This window comes from Lachnellula hyalina (assembly GCF_007821495.1).
Source record: "Lachnellula hyalina strain CBS 185.66 chromosome Unknown contig00141, whole genome shotgun sequence".
In the NCBI taxonomy this organism is placed as follows: Eukaryota; Fungi; Ascomycota; class Leotiomycetes; order Helotiales; family Lachnaceae; genus Lachnellula; species Lachnellula hyalina.
In genome coordinates this window covers 12,217-29,769 of record NW_022157255.1, presented here as the reverse complement: position 1 = coordinate 29,769, position 17,553 = coordinate 12,217, and the positions used below count along the sequence as shown (strand labels likewise).

Sequence of the window (17,553 nt, the reverse complement as noted above, 5' to 3'; positions counted from 1 at the left end):
GCCAATCATACACGCGTTTGAATAGTCCAGCCATGATCATATCATTCGCATGAGAAGGTTTTGGTATGGTATATGTATGGTACAGTGTGTTTGCTCGTTTGCTGGCAGAAGAGTTGCGTGATTGTTGCGCAAAGCTAGGTAAAGTAAGGTAGAGTGATGCGGGGCAGCTGTTGGATCTGAAGCTATGCGATGCGGATGCAAGAGCTCGCCCGATAGAGATAGGGTTCGAAGGTCGAAATAGAATATAATAGAATAGATAGCTCGGTGCTCTTCGCAAATGTAGAAGTGTTGAAACTAAACGGAGCTGTACGGTGTAGCCAGACCAGGTAGCGTAGCGTAGCGTAGCGTAGCGATTGATCGCCTAAAGCGGCTTGTGACTTGGCTAAGCTTTGGGCTTTCTGCCGCGACCAGCAAGCCAGGGTTTCAATATAATATAACGACCTTGGGATGCAATGAATAGGGTAGAATGGGGGGAATAGAATAGAAGAGATGGGATAGGATAGGATAAGATAATATGCAATGGGAAGACAGCAAAGATGAGATTAGAGAGGGAAGAGGGTATTTGATATGTGGTAACAGGAGAGAAAAGTAAGATAGCACAACAGCAGATGACGAGCGATATCAATGTCAATACCAGCTCCATACCCTAGCCTAGGCTGACGGGTCTACTGAGTCTACTGCCCAACTTGATTGAAGAGCTTTACTAATTCAGTCAGTAGCTCGAGCTCTAGCTTTGGGGTCGAAACTGGGGAACCTGGGCGGGAGGGGGAGGATGGAGATGGGGAGTTGAAGTGGAAGTACAAGCAGAAAGGTGAGGTATGCGGACGTAGGTATCAGTACCTAGTAGACCTCTCCTTTATGATGCCATACTTAAGTACTCTACTCTACTCTAGTCTAGTCTCTTCGTACAAACAAGATCTTGCTCTCTCTCTCTCTCCCTCCTGTGGCTGGGCAAAGCAGAAAGTAGGGCTTGGGTTAGGGAGTAGAATCTCTCAGGCATCATTCACGGTAGTAAGGCGAGATAGTGCAGCTGTTTGGAGCCAGTCAGAGAAGCATTTCAGGGGGCAGTTGGCCTAAGATTGTATTGAGGCCTAACTAACGCGGCCAATCAGCCCGATAACGATTGGATAACTCAAAATTTTCCTCTTTTTTTGAAATCAGAACCTACTAGTACACAACCCCCCAGCATCGCAGCACCTACGAGGAAGTCGTTGCACATCAGACACCGGCAGTAGAATCGTAGATTGTAAGTTCATCTGACATGTTGATTTTATATCTGCACTTCCGTGTGGCTGCCAAGCAAACAAGGCTAACCAACAATCACTGGCAATAGCTCCAAATGCCTCCTCCCAAACCCAAACCCAAGTCTAAGTCCTCTAAGGGCACCGACACCACATGGTCCCATGAATTCGATACCCTCCGCCGAGAGAACTTGTTCAAGAACCCCCCCAAAGATCACACCGCATACCCAGCTCTTACGGCGGCCATTGCCCCGCACATCGAGTCCTTCAATGCCCTCCTCGAGAAGGATGGCTTGATAGCACAAGGCTTGTTGGATATTGGCACCAGGACATATCTCGATGGAGACGAAAGAGCAGGAGCAGCGGGGAAAAATAAGTTGACAATCAGGATCAAGGAAGTGTTTGTGGAGAAATCAGTCTTGCCCGCCTCGAATAAGTTTTCTACCAAGAATCGAGAGATTATGCCCGCAGAGTGTAGAGAACGCCATGTCACCTACCGGGGGAAGATGAGTGCGCGACTGGAATCTAGAGTCAATAATGGAGATCCAAAAGAGTTTGTCAGAGATCTGGGCCAGATCCCTCTAATGCTCATGGTAAGTGCGCTGAAAATCCCAGCCGGCTGTCGCTGATTTATTCCCAAGTCAAACCGATGTCATCTCGAACATAACCCACCTGCCCAGCTAGTTCAGCGAAAAGAGGAAGCTGAAGAGCTTGGAGGATACTTTGTGGTCAACGGGATCGAAAAACTCATTCGTCTCCTCATTGTCAACCGAAGAAATTACCCCATGGCCATTGAACGACCTTCTTTTGCCGGCAGAGGCCCAGCCTATACAAAATACGCCTCCATTATACGATCTGTACGACCCGATCAGACTTCCCAGACGAATGTCTTGCATTACCTGAACGATGGAAACGTGACGTTCCGATTCTCGTGGCGGAAGAATGAATACCTGGTGCCCGTAATGATGATCATGAAAGCTTTGGTGGAGACAAATGACCGAGATATCTTTGAGGGTTTGGTTGGAGTTGCTGGATCCGAAGGCTCTCAAAACACTTTCTTGACCGACCGAGTGGAACTGTTACTGCGGACCTACAAGGCATATGGGCTGTATACGAAGAGCAAGACGAGGGCCTATCTGGGAGAGAAGTTCCGAATCGTGCTCAACGTTCCCGATACCATGTCGAATTATGACTGTGGAACCGAATTTTTACGAAGGGTCGTCCTTGTTCATCTTGGCAATGTCAATGTTACAGAGGCACAGGATATGGACAAGTTCAAGATGATGCTTTTCATGACGAGGAAGCTGTATGCATTGGTTGCAGGAGATTGTGCAGTTGATAACCCCGATGCTGTCCAAAATCAGGAGGTACTCTTGGGCGGTTTTCTTTATGGGATGATAATCAAAGAAAGACTCGATGACTGGCTCACAACCCAGCTCAGAATGTCAATACGTGATTGGACTCGGAAGAAGCCAGAAAATACCTTCGTATCACCAGACTTCACCAGGGACTTCCCTACTAAGCTTTTTGGCAGGACCAACGAGAATATTGGCGGTGCATTGGAATACTTCATGTCAACCGGCAATCTTGTTAGTCCCACGGGTTTGGATTTGCAGCAAGTTTCGGGATTTACAGTTGTGGCAGAGAAAATCAATTTCTTGCGATTCATCAGTCATTTCCGTATGGTTCACAGAGGTAGTTTCTTTGCTCAACTGAGAACTACCAATGTGCGTAAACTTCTGCCGGAAAGCTGGGGCTTCATGTGTCCTGTTCACACTCCTGATGGAAGTCCTTGCGGTTTGTTGAACCATCTTTCACACAAATGTCAGATCGTCATACACTCACTTGATGTTTCAACAATACCCCAGTTGGTAGTTGACCTTGGAGTGGTCAACTCTGGATCTTCTTCTACAAAGGAGAGCGTTGTTGTCCAACTAGATGGAAGAATTCTCGGGTGGTGTACCCCGAAGCAGGCACGTGCAATTGCAGATATCCTCCGTTACTGGAAGGTTGAAGGTAGTCACGGTGTGCCAAAAGAGCTTGAAATCGGTTACGTACCCCTATCCACTGGTGGGCAGTATCCTGGCATATACATGTCCTCTGCTCCTGCTCGAATGATCCGGCCTGTGAAGTATTTGCCACTCGACAAGGAGGATTTCGTTGGACCCCAAGAACAGCCTTTCATGTCAATCGCAGTAACTGAGCCGGAAATCATTTCGGGAGAATCCACCCATGTTGAATTTGATCCAACAAACATCCTGTCGATTCTCGCAAACATGACACCATTCTCTGATTTCAACCAGTCTCCGCGAAACATGTACCAGTGTCAGATGGGCAAACAATCCATGGGAACGCCAGGCACTGCCACCCGCTACAGAACCGACAACAAAACTTATAGACTTCAGACGGGTCAAACACCGATTGTTCGAGCACCTCTGCACAATGATTATGGGTTCGACAATTTTCCCAATGGTATGAATGCTGTCGTAGCTGTCATCTCCTATACGGGCTACGACATGGACGACGCTATGATAATCAACAAATCAGCCCATGAACGTGGGTTTGGCCACGGTACTATCTACAAAGTGAAAAAGATCGAGCTTGAAGAGGGCGCTATGAAGTCCCGCTCCACGAAGAATATCAAGAAACTTTTCGGGTTTGCACCTGGTGGAGAGATCAAGGCTGAATGGAAGGATGCACTCGATACGGATGGGCTACCATTCATCGGACGTAGGCTTCATGAAGGCGACGTTATCTGCGCTTGGCACACAGTTTCCATGGATGTGAATGGTGAGCTCGTGAATCGTGATGGGCAAACCCACGTGGAGAAGTACAAGGACGGCGAAGAAGCATTCATCGAAGAGGTCAGAATGATTGGCAATGAAAATGGCGCTGAACCTGCTCAAGCCATATCGATCAAATTCCGAGTACCTCGTTCACCTACCATTGGTGACAAGTTCTCCTCTCGACACGGACAGAAGGGTGTTTGCTCGCAGAAATGGCCAAACATTGACATGCCATTTTCCGAATCTGGTATCCAGCCTGATGTCATCATCAATCCTCATGCTTTCCCATCTCGTATGACCATCGGTATGTTTATCGAGTCACTGGCCGGGAAAGCTGGCGCCTTGCACGGCCTAGCACAAGATAGCACCCCGTTTAAATTCGATGAGGAGAACACAGCCGGAGATTATTTCGGCCACCAACTTATGAAGGCTGGCTACAATTATCATGGAAACGAGCCAATGTACTCTGGAATCACAGGGCAAGAACTCCACGCAGATATTTATATCGGAGTGGTCTACTATCAACGCCTCCGACACATGGTGAACGACAAGTACCAAGTTCGAACCACCGGTCCTGTGACTCAACTTACCGGACAGCCGATCAAAGGAAGGAAGAAGGGAGGTGGTATTCGTGTTGGAGAGATGGAGCGTGATTCGCTACTTGCTCACGGCACTGCATTCCTTTTGCAGGATCGATTACTCAACTGCTCAGACTACACGCGTTCTTGGATTTGCAAGCAGTGCGGTACGTTCTTGTCAACTCAACCAACAGTTTCTGCCTTTGTGTCGGCCAAGAAAGGAACCGGTGTAGTACGGTGCCGAAAATGTGCTAAGAAGGCCGAAGCGTGGTCAGGAAAAGGCGAAATCTGGGAGGATGGAGAAGGACAAAGATGGGTAGGAGGCGAGGACACTACCATCGTAGCTGTGCCGGGAGTATTGAAGTACCTGGATGTCGAATTGGCAGCAATGGGGATCAAAATGAAGTATAATGTCGGGCCGTGATTATGTACGGGAATCGTGGGCGTTTTGGAGTCAGCATTTGTGGCGTATATAAAGGAAGCCGAAAAGTTGGCGTCAAAAGGATTCTGGAATATCCGAATACAGTTATGTTTTATGAGCTTTCAAGAAGAGGGAGTGTTGTTCGTATAATATTACGAGTTTCTTACTACATGGGCTTGAACCGATATCTCGGACCTGCATAAAAATGTACGAAGTACAAACATGCAATACCTCTGAAACGGCTTGGCCTTGGTGCTGAGATGGATAAGGTGAGATGGGATTCGCATGCGTTCTGATTGGACACCTGACAACCTTGCAAGCGTCTAGCCAGCGGGTTCCCGCATGCTGTACTTTATTTCTTGCGACCTTACCGGTAGTAAGAAATGGTCTTCAAGATTACTACTATCACTAGGTTTATTGTTTGGGCACAAAATCCATGTTACGCATCAGATGATTTACGGCATGATGTCCAACAACAGCATGGTACGACTTCTATGCGGGACGCTCACAATTTGGACATCTCGTTATGTGTTTAGGTTCCCTTCAATTTGCTTATTACCACCAAGAACATTGAACGTGGCTGCGGTCAGCCCCAGTCAGCCCATTGTCATACATTGATGTGAGGATCTGGATCTGATCCCTGCGTCGATCCATTTCATCTGAAAGGTAGTTACTACCGATCCTCCCCTCATCCTCTTGTCATCATCCCTCTATTTTCGTCAAGAAAATTGAGGGGTAATTAACATTCGGAGACTCGGCTGAGTCTGTGTTACGAAGGAAGGCTGATTGCAGTCGAGCCTTGCATCACTTACCATCCAAATCTTGGTTTAAATAACCTTTTCCTCTGCAATACCTTGCATATACGATCATTCCCACTTACATTCTCTTGAGCTGCACTGGCAATCATTATCCAGCTGCAAATTGTCCATTCATTTCGTAATCTCTCGTGCACGGGAACAGTTTCCCTACATAGCTCTTCAGCAATAGAAGGTACGACACTCGTTTTCTGGTCTGAACAACCTTCAAATCCGGTACAACAGTCCTAATTTACGCTTTTCCTACAACTCTCTCGTCCTGCAATCACTACTCGACACTGCCCACTTTGGCCATTTAACTTTGTCAATATGCATTTCTTGAAACGATCAACTGCCAGCCTACTGGCGATACTAGGAGCATCTTGTATACAATCTACATACGCAGACGACCACGGGCCCTACAATTACGATGGTGTCAGGAATGTCGCCCGAAACCCCATTGTCCCGCGGCAAAGCACTCAGAACTTCTATCCAGTCACTGGACCGACAAGCAATGGGACTGTGGTAGTGCGGCAAGAGATCCGGGAGCTGCAGAAAGACTCAACACTCTGGACGCTATACATACTTGCGCTAGATTTCATGCAGTACACCAACCAGACGGAGATGCTTTCGTGGTATCAAGTCGCTGGGATCCATGGCGAACCATATGCCCCATGGGACAATGTGCAGCCTGGTCCTGGGCTCGACAATAGTGGATATTGCCATCATGTCTCGATATTGTTTCCTACGTGGCACCGACCGTATCTGGCATTGTTTGAGGTAAGCTGCTTTCCCTCATGGCATTCGTTGGTGCTAACTTGCCTTTAGCAAGTCATGTACAATCTCGTACAGGAGATTGCCTCGATGTGGCCTGCTGGATCGGTCCAAGATCGATACGTAGCTGCCGGCAAGAACTTTCGAATTCCATATTGGGACTGGGCAGCTGTTCCTAGTGATAACAGCAGTGTGTTGCCGCATATTGTTCAAGATTCCCCCAGCATATCTGTGGACGGTCCGGCTGGAACCCAAATGATTGCGAACCCTCTGTTTACATATCAGTTCAAGCCCGTGGATCCAAAAGCTTTTATATATAGCCCAGTAAGTATCTTGAATTCTGGATATTCTCACCTCTAACGTAGACGCAGTATAATGAACAAACTTTCGTTCTTAGATATCCGAACAACGATACTGCGTCTGCCTATTCCCAGAATGATTTAGTGGCAAGACAGCTCGACAACAACGCTGCCACATTCCGCAGCAGACTTTACAATTTGTTTGGCGCATATCACAATTACTCTACGTTCAGCAACACCGGATGGTATCCAGACAATACCGACGCCGATTATGATTCAATTGAAGGAGTTCACGATCAGATTCATGCCCTGGTTGGAAGTGGCGGGCACATGAGTGTCACAGATTACTCGGCCTTTGACCCTTTGTTCATGCTCCATCATGCCAACATCGACAGGTTGTTTGCAATGTGGCAAGTCATCAATCCGGATAGTTATGTTGTTCCAACGGCAGCTACAGCGGACACCTACAACTTCAGGACTGGAGATACGCTGGACAGCCAGAGTATACTCACCCCGTTCCACGACACTTCTGGCAACTATTGGAATTCCGATACGGCTCGAGATACCCACACGTTTGGTTACTCGTATCCCGAGACAAATGGAGGATCAGATGTCGATGTCAAAGATCAAGTCTTGAAAGCAATCAATGCACTTTATGGTGATAAAACTACTAATGGAACAGATGGAAATAATACCCCTCAGAGACGGGAAGCTGTTGTCAACCACCGGGAATGGATCGTGAACTTAAAAGCCGACAAGCATGCCCTTAACGGTTCCTTCTTCGTCCACATCTTCCTTGGAGATTTTGGCTCGGATCCTACAGGTTGGTCTTTCGAACCAAATCTAGTTGGAACATGGGCGGTCCTTGATAAGTTCAACACCGCAAACGCGCCTAATAAACCAGTCAGCGGCACCATCCCTCTCACAGGTGTTTTGTCAAAATTGGTGTTGGCGAACGAGCTCCAGAGTTTAGATCCTGACGTCGTCCAGCCCTACTTGACTGCCAATTTGAAGTACAGAGTCACATTGTTGAATGATACAGAAGTTGGAAATGGGGACGTGTCGAGCTTGTCTGTCACGGTGATCAGTGCTCCTGTTGTACCACCGCAGACTGATTCGGAGCTACCTTCTTGGGGGGCAACTGTGGTGCATATGGATATAACTACTACAAACTAATAGTAGTGAGACGCGATATTGGGGTTTGGGCAAAGAAAGCACGCTAATTGGAGTTTCGCATGCATTTACATGGACGATCTGGCGGCGTCGGATTTTACTACTCTAGAGGCACAGGATAGCCCAGAGTTGGCGTTGTTCAAACATATAGGCTTTGTTAATACCTCTCGCGTCCTCATACAAGCCTTTTCTGCGAATGTTAGTGAGTGAATACGTGATAGGGGGAAGTTTTGGACATATAGATCTTAAATATCTATGAACTGAGGTGACGTATCCACGTTCCGGAATGCTTCTCTTCTCTTCTCTTCTCTTCTCTAGACAGATAAGTTAATACGCTTTATAATCATACCTCAAGTCACCTGGTTTATTCATTTATAACTTATGTGAAAAACTTTTACCTATCTCTAAATTCAGAAAGAACCCTTATATTCAAGGTTTGCTAATATTACAAGTTCAATAGCCCTTAATAAAATCATACTCAAGCACATTTAATCATAGCATAGGTATTAATTCGTTAGCCAGCCAATGAAACTCACAACTCGGTTTCCACTACAATTTATCAGCGCCGTCAAAACGATTAATACGGGGTACATACCTCCTGGCTCTCTACCCTTCATGCTAAATTTGCCCTTAAGCTTGTGACCCGCAACCTTAGCCTCATCCTTGAGGAACTTCATATGTCGTATCGCCTTGATATTCATTCTGCCGCGGTGTTTGCGATGCAGCTCCGCCTTGGCAGCGCTTTGATCCTGTTTCTGGCGTCTTTTTTTCAGATCCTCATCCTCGATTTCGGAATCGGTGAGATCTTCCTGTACACCTAATGAGGAGTCGTCGTCCGAGTAGATTGTCGTTGGGCTGGAGACGTATTGTTCGAGTTCGTGACCGAAAGTTCCGTTCCATTGCTCATCTGTTGTCGTCTCGTGATAATCATCGATTTCTCTCTCAAATCCTGGAGCTTCGCGCGGGACCCGGGTGACAGGTCCATTTTCATCGATATCCCCATCTTGATCCTCGCCATCATTTGAAGTGCCTGTAGTGCTAGGTGAGGACAGAACATCCTTGACTGTATCAGAGGTTTCGCGCTTGACAATTCTAGTGCGGTAGCCTTCAGCAACACTGCATAACCATGATTCATAACTCTCTCGATCGTTGTTCGTTGTGAGCCATTGTTGATGCGTGTCATCCATCCCCATCTTGAATCTCACAGTCATCTTAATAGTCCCAATTTTCTCCGACTCAATCTTGTCCCTGTCGATATTCGAAATGTAATTCTGCACCAATTGTTTTGGCATTGGAGACTTGTAAACAGGAAGACTTAAAACGGTTTCAGTGTTGTCCACTAGATCGCACAGCCAGTATACAGCGTATGCCACCGGCTTCCGGGAGCTTTGGTTGAAGAATTCAATCTTGACAGGAGCCTGGTATCGTCTTCGAACAGGTACAAGAATTCGGCGTTTCTGTAAATCGTTGCTTCCTTCCCTAACTCGCTGAAGATTCCAAGAGGCTCCCCTTTCGTCCTTTTCGATCCATCGGCGGGAAATGCTACTCTTTCCAACATCTGTATGCACGACCATTCGAGAGCTCGACAAGTAACCGCTTTCGTCATTTTCGACAGAGACTCTCTCACCCAATATTTCAAGTGAGCCTAGGTCCCAGCCTAAAAGGTTCTTTGGTAATTGAAGATCAACTGAACGGAAGAGCACAGATATCATAATTCTTCCTATTATATCATCGAAATCAGTTCATATTTCAAGAAGATGAGAGGTTAGTGCAGGAATGGAAGACAAACCATAGCCCATGCCGCCATCAAGCGCGTATATGGCTGTCTTTTGAGACGCTGTCTGCAAAATTTCACTCAGCTTCAAGGTGCATGCTCCAAGGATAGAGTCGTGCTCGCGATGAACTGAATTCCAGCAGGTCACTGTGAACACAGCGGTTCGCCAGTCCCGTACAAATCTTTCCGTCTGAGCATTGAAGATTGGGTTCGAGGACTTGACCTTTGTTCGTGTTTTGAAAGCTAGTTCATCGTTCTGCAATATGGTACAGTAGGATGATGGCAAGTCGTGATGCTCTTCGTCGGTATTTTCTCCAGTGATCTGAGCAGGTGTCCATGGCTTGATATTGTCAGTAAAGCACAAATATCGGATTCATATTCAAACCTTATATGATCCAAAACTTCCCGAAGGTCTTTCTACTTCAAGGTTGTCGACCTGGTGAATTAATATCGAGCAAATTCCAGTTGGCAGTGAAGGGTCAGGAGGAGTTGTAGTGACCTGTGCCTCCTCATCGGTCGTGACCGTGCCCTTGTCATCTGCAAACTCCGGCCTGTGTCGAATTTCTTCTGGCACGCTGACATCTGTTCCGTCCGTTTTCAAAGACTTTTTGAAATTGGAGCGAGGGAAATACCTGTAACGAGTCAGCATTATTGTTGAGCAAGATAAAGACACGTTTGAGGTACCCTATTTCCCAAAACAGTTTTCCAGGCAATGGCTTGCCTTTCTCATCATGCAGCTCGTCGCTCCTTTCAGTTATTGTATTGGCATAATCCTTGGTGAGGTCTCTAAGATCGAAGTCGATCTTCCCAACAACATCATCGGCTGTAACCATATCAGAGTCCCATAACTCAACCGATAGTTTCTCGCCAGATGTAAGTTGATCTTGATAAATTAGAAGGCAGGTCTGCTCATTCCAAGACGGATTCAGTTCTTGTTCGATAATCCTTGTACAATACACGGGCTTTCCAAACTCTGAAAAGGCTAATGTTATGAAAGGATCGCTCTTGCCAGATCGATCTTGAGCTGAAATGCCTTCTGCTCGTTTGATCTTGATGTAGATAAGTCCAGTGGCGTCCGTCTCTTTCTTGATGGCATCGCCTTGGATTAACTTGGACAAATCCATAATCAGAGATTTTGGAGCAACATAAATGTCCAGGGCTGCAGCGATCGATGAGTTGATGAAGCTAGAGATAAGCGGTAGATCAAGTACGTTAATTCCTTTAGAAGTAAGTGGTACGGCAGATGCAGCAATTTTTGGTAGACCCATGAATGTAAAGGTAACATTCTTGAGGAATGGAGGGTTTGGGGTGAGCTGGAAGCGGAGTCTGACCGTGCCGATGATGCCGTTTAGCTCGACGAAGATGGGTAATGGGATTCCGATCAGCCCTGGCACTCCAAGGTAGAAAACAACTTCGAGATGCAAATTCTTAGCCTTTCCGATGACTCCTGTTGCGGGTACAGCACTGTACGAGATATCAGTCACAATTGTGGGAAAATTGGGATTTGGAACACCGTTTACTGGAGTTGATACAAGGTTGAATGCAATCAACTCCGCTCCTAGGATGTGTAGAGGGAATACTCTGAAAAGACTTACCTATACGCAAAAGACATCTCAAGGTTATAGTACTTGGAATTCTCATCGGTTTCTCCTTCTAGTTCACGTTGTTCCTTCTTCTTATCTCTATCTTCTTGACTCTCATGATTTGATTTTGCCCCTTGGTCTTCCTCTGCCGATGGGAGAGCTCTTAGAGACAAGACCTTGATTGGTTGATCTCCTAGACCTATCGATGATACCCGTACGTTCTGGATTAATGACGGAGGAACTGATGCCTGCATGACATCCTCCAGCGTGTCGGCCATCGATGCGAACATATCGGGATTTATCAGGCCCCAAACGACCCCTACTAACGAGTTCATCCATTCGACACTTTCAGGGACTAGTGATTCAGTCGCCGCTTTAGCTCGTTTGCGTTCAGCGTCCCAGTTGATAGCATTGGCACCTTCCTGGACACCCCGAAGCCAGAGATGAATTCCGCAAGATACAATAATACCCGCAAAAACCGAGGCAATCAAACCTTTCCAGCCCCTGTGAACAAAAAGCCAGTTGAGCGCAATGATGCCAATGATTATGACAGCAGAACTTTGTTGGACAGCCCCTTCTAGAGCACTAAAGGAGCGTTTGAGGTCTGCAATTGGAAGTGGGTGGTAGATAACCTCGTGGTTCTTGGAATGGTGTAGATAATCTTGGGTCTTGTCTGGATTGGCTTCAGGTGGAGCCAAGTCATCCAGAGTGGCTCTGTACTCTTCACCAGAACCCTCGGGAAGGTGAGGAAGTGGTACTCCAGGAATACTGTTTACTTGTGGAGCACGCACGGGATTCATGCTCGCCGTGGGGACTGTGATCTTGGGTTTCCTAATTGATTGTTCAAAATCCCCATCGACATCTTGGATAACCACTTCGTTTTTGGTTGTAGGGTCGACAACCTTTCTTCTAGACGCTGCCTTGGCTGCTTTGATCTTGTCGGATTCGCTTCCAGACGCGGCTTTCGATGCATCGGCATTTTGGAGGTTAAGTCTGTGGGAGAGCTCTGTAGCGAGTTTCTGTATAGTCGGAACCTGGGTTGATTGAGTGTTAGAGTTGGGGAGGGGGGATTGAGAAAGGTTTATGGTTTGGTTTTGGTTCTTACTTTGTTCCTTGCTGAATAGGGAGGCATTCTCGTTACTCAGGATTGATTGATTGATTGACTGATTGATTGTTTATTGGGCTTCCAAAGTGTATAGTAAGGAAGCTCAATTTTGATCAACAAAGGGCATGGCGAGCAGAAGTTGTGAAGTTCTGGAAACATTCCCAGCGAAATCCTGTAGTTGATGGACAACAGGGATAGCTAGGTATGGTATGGGTATGATGTACATCGATGACGTAGGATGCGACGTGGGGCTGGAGCTATCCCTGCAACACCACCAAGCAAGGAATCAACAATGCTTTCCTCCAATACTTGCTTGTATTAGAATCTAAACTTTCCAGCTCCAAGGTATGATCCGACCCATCCGCATTTCGGCTTGAATTCATGAAGAGGGGAAGAGCGGGAATCTCAGGCAATACAACAAACAGCACAACCATAGACAACTATCGAGCTGCACCAGCTAATTGACCATCTCACAATGGCAACGACCGCAATTAACGGCGAAACGTCGAAAACAAATGATCATGTTGATCAATCTCCAGGTATGAATATTATCTTGTCTCTCAGCACCCAAAAAAAGACGAGAAGAGACGAGAAGAACCGCGACCAGACGAAACCAGTCAGCTAACTTCCCATAAAGATGTCCCTGCTACTACGAACACGACAGACTCTACCTCGAATCATCTGCCATCCAGCCCTCCTGCCAAAAGTCACCAGGATGGTGTAATGCGTGCGGAACCAACGCAATTCGGCCAAGCTTATTCGGAAAGAAACCCACCTCCGAATATTCAGGCTCTCCGCGAGCATGACCAGACACGTCAGGAAGCCTCTCGACGTTACTTTGAAGAAAAACACGACGAGCCTACTGAGCCATCGAGACCAGAAGAGAAAAAGGACCCTACAGGCCATGAAGAACCGACAACTTCCGACGACAATGAGGCGAAAGCTGGTGCTACGGGGGATGTTCCTATCGGGGCCGAGAAAAGCAATGTTTTGTTTAATCCAACACCTCAGGTCGACTTCGATCAGGTTTTCAAGACGCTCCATGATGATGCTATGCAGGTGTCGTATGTAGTAGCTGGCTCAATTCTTGCTTTAGACTGGCTTTTTATCGGAGGTGGGTCTAAAGGATTGTTGAAATCGCTATTTCCAGCGCTCGGTGTAGCAATCGCTGTCTTTTATCTCCTGAGTGGCGTAGGACAAAAAGCAGCCGATAGGAAGGTGCAAAAAGCTGTCCCTAAAATTGAAAAGCTACGATATGTTCCAGAATCAGTGGTAGGTTTATTCTTAAAGGATTTCTGGGTCGTCTGGGGGATCCGGAGACACTTCCCAGGCTCCTTCACACCCTTGACCTTTTGCTAGCTAATTCTTTGGGACAGGAATGGATGAACTCGCTTGTAGATACATTATGGCACACCCTGCAGGTAATCAAACTCTTTGTTTCTCAATTTTGCGACGTTGGGCTGAAGGGTGTTCATCTTCGCTCTCGTTCTTGAAGACCAAGTACTAACTTATTGTAGAAAGACTTTTTTGACAACATAGCCTCTCAAGCCAATGATACAATCAAGCCTTATATCCCAGAAGGAGTCCCTGCAACTGTCAAAATCACTGAACTCGGTCACGGCTGTCAATCAGCTAGGGTTCTGTCTATGAGATCTCTTCCCGACTCTGAATTTGGGGATTTGGTACCTACACATGGTCTTAACAAATCTGGCTCCAGCAGTGAGGCCCAAGAACGCGAAAAGGCAATTGAGAGAGAAGAGGGCGGGGTTTTTTATAATCTGGAAATTGCAATCGCCTATCACGAAGCTCCTTTCCGATCTCGAAAAGAGCAAATGCATGTCGATATACTTGCTACTGTTGGACCAGTGCTACTACCTATCTTTGTTCAGGTCAAGGAATTCGTGGCTACTATTCGACTTCGGCTTCAAATGCACCCAGATTTGCCTTTTTTGAAAAACATTACTTTCGCACTTACCGAAAACCCAAAGATAAATACCTCTGTATCACTTGGCGCACCATGGGCCCTTGATCTTCTCAACCTGCCGATAATAGACAGTCTCTTGGCTTCTCAAATTGATCAAGCTGCTGCTGACTTTGTGCAGCCCAAATCTATGAGTTTGGATATGACAGCTTACGTGGGCGGCTCTGATCAGATGGAAGATACAGAAGCTATTGGAGTTCTTTTTGTCAAAATCCACCGAGCGCGAAACTTGGCTCGTCAAGATACAAGAGGACCCGGTGCCGATCCATACTTGACGATCGCTTTCAGCAAGTACGAGAAGCCGATGTATGCAACTCGTATAATCAAGGGTGATCGGAATCCAGTATGGGAGGAAACAGCTATCATCATGATTCGTGCAGAGCATGTAAAGCGTCAAGTAGGTTATTCCTTTTCTTCTATAGAAGCTGAGCATGAAAGCTCCAGACAGCTTCGAATCTCTTTGAGTACAATGCTAACTTTGGAAAGGAAAATGTACTTTTGCGGTTATGGGATTCAGATACAACTGGCTCTGATGACGTTTCTGGTGTATGCGAATTTCCCTTGAAAGACCTCATTCTAAACGCCAATCAAATGGAAAAACGAGAGGACAAGCTGCAGGGTGATGTTTCTGGTACTGACGCTGAAGGCGTGCTTGAATGGGAAATTGGGTACTTTCCAAGAGCTGAGTTTGAAAAGGCTTTACGAACAGATGCCATGGATCCTCGGGACCACCATGGAGATACGATAGAGGTAGCGGAAGAGGAAAAGACACAGAGTGCCCAAAACACCGTACCGGATCCGAATTTACCCTCTGGAATTTTGGGATTGACTATCCATCAGTGTATCAATGTTCAAGTTGATAATCCTGGCAAGAAGTCAATGGGAAATGTCAAAACTAGACGCCAAGATTCCGACGGAGAACTGAGTAGCTCGGAAGAAACCATCGACGTTGAATATATCCCATCGCTTTACGTGTCGGCCGATATCAATGACTTGTTGATATACAGAACCAGAGTGAAGAGTATCACTTCGGTAAGTTGTCTTATGCTTTTTAGGTCGTTGCTAATATGAAAGGCACCAACGTTTAATTCCAACACGGAGACATACATACGAGACTGGCGACTCGCTACTTTGACACTCTCAGTCTGGGATACAAGAAAGAAGAAAGACGATTGCCTTGTTGGAGTAGCGTCTCTCAAATTGTCCGACATCTTTCACAAATCCTCTTCGGTAGTCAAATTTTACGACCTGAAAGGTGGAGCTGGTACCGGCCGAATCCGGGTGAGCATGATTTTCAGGTCCATGAGAATGAAGCTTGAGGAATCGTTGCTTGGATATTCCGTCGGCTCATTCGTATTCTCATCGCCCATCTCGTGTACCGGAGATATGTATACCAAGAGACTCAGATTGCGATCGTCTGCCACGACGCGAGCTATTAAGAATGGTTCCAAGTCGGATGCCGATTATACGTGGAACCTTGAGGATTCGCAAAACATACTCCCAGTACACTACCGATACATGAGTGCTATCGTGTTTGAATTTATTGGTGCTGGGTTAACGGAGAAGTTGAAAGGGCCCCTCGGCAAGAATAAGCACTATGCTGTGCTCTGGCTGTTCACACTTATTGACAACAAGGAAGAGAATTTCAACCTTCCGATCTACCATACCAACAACCCAGACCGGCTGATTCAGAACGTGGTTGATGAATCTGACGATCATATGGAATTAACAGAAGTCGGCAGGGTAAAGTTTAGCGGGAAGTTCAAGGCTGGGCTTGATGAGGCACATGGCGAGTTTCAGAAGGATCATGACCACTGGAGCACGTACCAAGCTTGGTTGGCTGCTAGAAAGTCTGGTGAGTAAGTGTGATATTGCATTAGGTTTTTTCCGGGGTCTATCTAATATGATGTAGGACAACGTCAGGATCAAACCAATCGAACGACTAATAAGTTGAATGATGAGTTAGCAAAGGGGATTAAGAAAAGTCAATCGATTCATGTATAATAGCGTGATCTATATTTTAAATGAAGCAACTTATAATCATAGAACAATACCCTATGCAGGTTATTAGAGGGAGTAGTCTGGGAGAGGTGTGCTCTTATATTTACGTCTACTATTCTCTAAATTACGCCGGTCCGCTTTCAGCTGTTATATCTTGCTATGTGTTCTGTTTGCTTACCATTAGTGACACTCCCGGAGCCAAGTCAAGTACCCCCCCTCCCTCACTCCCACCGGGGACACGTACAACTTCCACCAAGCAACTCCGGCCCACATTCCAGCATGCCATCAATCACATCCACTCTATCCAACCCACAACAATGCCGTTAGAACTCCAAGAAATCGACCCGTCGACCGATTTCCCGTCTCTCGTACGCTATCTTCGAGGCACACGAAGACCCACCACAGCGGGTTTCCCACGTCTTCTTCCCCATTCACGGGGCGGGAGAGGACGCGCGTGGAGAAGCCATCAATAAGGCAGCCACTCGATTGAAACTCTGGCGGGTACCTAGGCATTGGTTGTGGCGCGTACCGAATCTGAGGGGCATATTCACTATGTAGAACAATCTAGGATGAAAATAGGTCTAAACAGGACAAAAACACAAATAATCGCATGCTTGAATTTGCAATCCACTAGTTGATAACGGGGAAGTAATAGGTATGAAGAAGGATGAAGTGACACGCAGGTACCCTGCTCTGCTGCCTGCTTGCTTGCCTATCTATCAGAAGATAGCTCCAAGTGTGTGTTTGTGAGAGAGAGAGAGAGGTTGAAAGCGGGCTAGAATAGCATGCAAGCAATTTTTCAGAGGAGAGAAGGAAACAAGTACTGTATACGGTAGGTGGGAATAAGGAATAATCCCACACGTTACATCGAGAATCAGCTAGCTGTGTTGCTGAACACAGCTCAACGCAAGATGAAATGATGAAATGATGTAATGATGCTCTTGAGGTTTCATGAAAGCTGAACTCACTCACGATGTACGAAGAGCTCTGCACCAATCCCAACAAATACTCTTTCTTACAAGTTATGTTTTCAAGAGTGTAAC

The 17,553-nt window shown here is 46.5% G+C and overlaps 4 protein-coding genes across 4 annotated transcripts; 3 read left to right on the top strand and 1 right to left on the bottom strand.

Moving 5' to 3' along the window:
- Window positions 1–1,339: 1,339 nt before the first annotated feature.
- On the top strand, window positions 1,340–5,029 carry acr-2 (DNA-directed RNA polymerase I subunit; the record flags this gene model as incomplete). Its single annotated transcript, XM_031151882.1, has 2 exons — window positions 1,340–1,834; window positions 1,883–5,029. The coding sequence occupies 2 exons, from the start codon at window positions 1,340–1,342 to the stop codon at window positions 5,027–5,029; spliced, it is 3,642 nt and encodes a 1,213-aa protein (XP_031002993.1).
- A 1,121-nt stretch (window positions 5,030–6,150) lies between these two features.
- On the top strand, window positions 6,151–8,069 carry TYR (Tyrosinase; the record flags this gene model as incomplete). The annotated part of the gene is made up of 3 exons (XM_031151881.1): window positions 6,151–6,600; window positions 6,649–6,918; window positions 6,966–8,069. 3 exons carry the CDS (start codon window positions 6,151–6,153, stop codon window positions 8,067–8,069), a joined length of 1,824 nt encoding a protein of 607 aa, XP_031002995.1.
- A 529-nt stretch (window positions 8,070–8,598) lies between these two features.
- mug190_1 (Meiotically up-regulated protein) lies at window positions 8,599–12,555 on the bottom strand (the record flags this gene model as incomplete). Its single annotated transcript, XM_031151880.1, has 7 exons — window positions 8,599–8,615; window positions 8,662–9,786; window positions 9,856–10,180; window positions 10,226–10,472; window positions 10,525–11,304; window positions 11,436–12,457; window positions 12,529–12,555. 7 exons carry the CDS (start codon window positions 12,553–12,555, stop codon window positions 8,599–8,601), a joined length of 3,543 nt encoding a protein of 1,180 aa, XP_031002980.1.
- Window positions 12,556–13,003: 448 nt separating this feature from the next.
- Window positions 13,004–16,513, top strand: mug190_2 (Meiotically up-regulated protein; the record flags this gene model as incomplete). Its single annotated transcript, XM_031151879.1, has 7 exons — window positions 13,004–13,067; window positions 13,106–13,800; window positions 13,905–13,949; window positions 14,046–14,906; window positions 14,996–15,541; window positions 15,584–16,364; window positions 16,422–16,513. 7 exons carry the CDS (start codon window positions 13,004–13,006, stop codon window positions 16,511–16,513), a joined length of 3,084 nt encoding a protein of 1,027 aa, XP_031002981.1.
- Between the last annotated feature and the right edge of the window lie 1,040 nt (window positions 16,514–17,553).